The sequence below is a fragment of the Nicotiana tabacum genome, chromosome 13 (genome assembly GCF_000715075.1).
Source record: "Nicotiana tabacum cultivar K326 chromosome 13, ASM71507v2, whole genome shotgun sequence".
In the NCBI taxonomy this organism is placed as follows: Eukaryota; Viridiplantae; Streptophyta; class Magnoliopsida; order Solanales; family Solanaceae; genus Nicotiana; species Nicotiana tabacum.
The window spans coordinates 46,755,966-46,757,970 of NC_134092.1; the positions used below are offsets into that span (position 1 = coordinate 46,755,966).

The 2,005-nt window shown below is 36.0% G+C and overlaps 1 protein-coding gene across 1 annotated transcript; it reads right to left on the reverse strand.

Moving 5' to 3' along the window:
- Positions 1-438: 438 nt before the first annotated feature.
- LOC142168104 (uncharacterized) lies at positions 439-1,397 on the reverse strand. Its single transcript, XM_075228764.1, has 2 exons — positions 1,206-1,397; positions 439-1,014 (listed from the first exon to the last, which is right to left on the reverse strand). Exons 1-2 carry the CDS (start codon positions 1,395-1,397, stop codon positions 439-441), a joined length of 768 nt encoding a protein of 255 aa, XP_075084865.1.
- Positions 1,398-2,005: the final 608 nt, after the last annotated feature.

The following is a 2,005-nucleotide window of genomic DNA, read 5'->3' on the forward strand; positions in this document are numbered from 1 at the left end:
CAATGTCTTTGCTTTTGAAAGAGTTTCTGGTTTGTTTACCAATTTAACATGCATTACATACATGATTTCTAGAAAAATTGAGTTTAGGGAGACCAATAACTAAATCATGCTTGGAGAACTTCTAAATAAGATGCATGCTTGCATGACCAAGTTTCTTATGTCGTAAACATAGATAATCAGATATAGATGCTAAGCAGATATGACTATCTAGATTTTCAATGCCATCAAGAATGTAAGCATTTCCATACCTTTTCATGGGAGTATTATTTTACATGTCTCATCTTCAATACCGTAGTTTGTTTTCTTGAATTTAACTTCGTACCCTGATTCACATAACTGACTTATACTCAGGAGATTGTAGTTGAGTCCTTTAACAAGATACACTTTAGTAATATCACAGTTGTTATTGAATGGAACTGTGCCAGTGCCAACTATCTTTCATTTTGAATCATCGCCAAATTTGACACTTCCTCTATTTATCTTTGTAAATTCTTTGAACAGGTTTTTGTTACTTGTCATGTGACTGGAACACGCACTGTCTAAGTACCATTTTCCTTTGCGGTTCTTTCTGTTGTGTTCCTTGCTTGTTTCACCTCGTGCCATGAAACAATTTTCATTATCTTCTTTGCATTCATCGTCTGATGCATCTTCACTAGTCCAGCCCAAATATTTGTTCATGTTGTTTTCCAGAATGGTCATGAAGCATAAATTTGCTATTTTCTCATGTTCCGAACTGTCTTCATCACTCCAACTTCTGAAAGATTTATTTTTATTGAATCCTCGGGAAACCTTTCTTTTAAGATCTGGGCATTCAGCTTGAACATGCCCATATCTTCCACACTCATAACATTTTCCATCATTCTTGTCTTGTTCATTGTATTGACTGGTTCGCCTAGGGGGAATCCTACCTCTTCTTGTGTTTCTGTATCTTCTCATTAAACCATCCATGTTCCTTGATACCATGGCAATCTCTTCTTTAAGAGCTTCTGGGTCGTCATCAATATCATTTCTGGTCTTTCAGTTATAGCTTTGAAGGCAACTGTTTTCTTCTTTTCTTCTGGGTTTGTTTTCTTGAGGTGAGTTTTCTCAAATTCTATAAGATCCCCTCGAAGCTCATCATATGAAAGTTTGTTTATATCTTGTGATTAGAGTGTAACTACTTTTGTCTACCAAGTGGTAGGTAGACTCGTTAGAATTTTCCGAACTTGATCACCACTTGAGTATGGTTTACTAAAAGCTTTTAGATCGCTAATGATTTTGCTGAACCTTGCAAATATTTCCTCGATGGATTGTCCTTCTTTAATCTGGAAGAGTTCATAGTCATGAACCAACATGTTAATGTCAGTTTCTTTCACTTTGTTGGTTCCTTCATACGTAATTTTCAGTTTATCCCACATTTCATTAGCTGTATCACAACTTGAGATTTTCTCATATTCCTCTCCACTTATAACATTATAGAGTAAATTTCGTTCCTTAGCATTAACCTAAACAACTACTATTTGCTCATCTGTGTACTCATCTATATCTTCTGGATCAGCAGGTGGTTGAGCTGCTGCTGGTAGTAGATAGTTCCCTTTTTTGATAACGCGCCATACTTTGACATCATAGGATTTTACATATATTTTCATACGCACTTTTTGGTGAGAAAAGTGTTGTCCATTGAAATATATTGGCCTAACTTGCGATGTTCTTTCTTGAAAGAGTGCTCCAACAATTACTTGATTTGCCATGATCTTTTCTCACAAGCTATTAAGCAAAAAGTGTGAGACTAGCTCTGATACTAATTGAAAGTGCAAGAGGAGGGGGGGTGAATTGTGATTTTTCTTTTCTTTTTCGCAGTAGTCGACTAATTTGAGTTCTAGTCGACTGGGCTTTTTAGGAAACGAATGAAAAAGATAAATAGAAGAAAGTAAATGACACAATATGCTTTTATACTGGTTCGGATTCAGAGTGAATCCTACGTCCAGTCTCCTTGGGTTGCAAGGGTGATCTCTTTCAAGTATGA

What these genes read in the sequence shown, in the direction of transcription:
- LOC142168104 (XM_075228764.1), bottom strand. Translation starts at nt 1,397, where the DNA reads ATGTGGGATAAACTGAAAATTACGTATGAAGGAACCAACAAAGTGAAA. An exon ending in CATACTCAAGTGGTGATCAA is followed by an intron (nt 1,015 to 1,205) that starts GTTCGGAAAATT and finishes TATAACTGAAAG; the next exon opens with ACCAGAAATGATATTGATGA.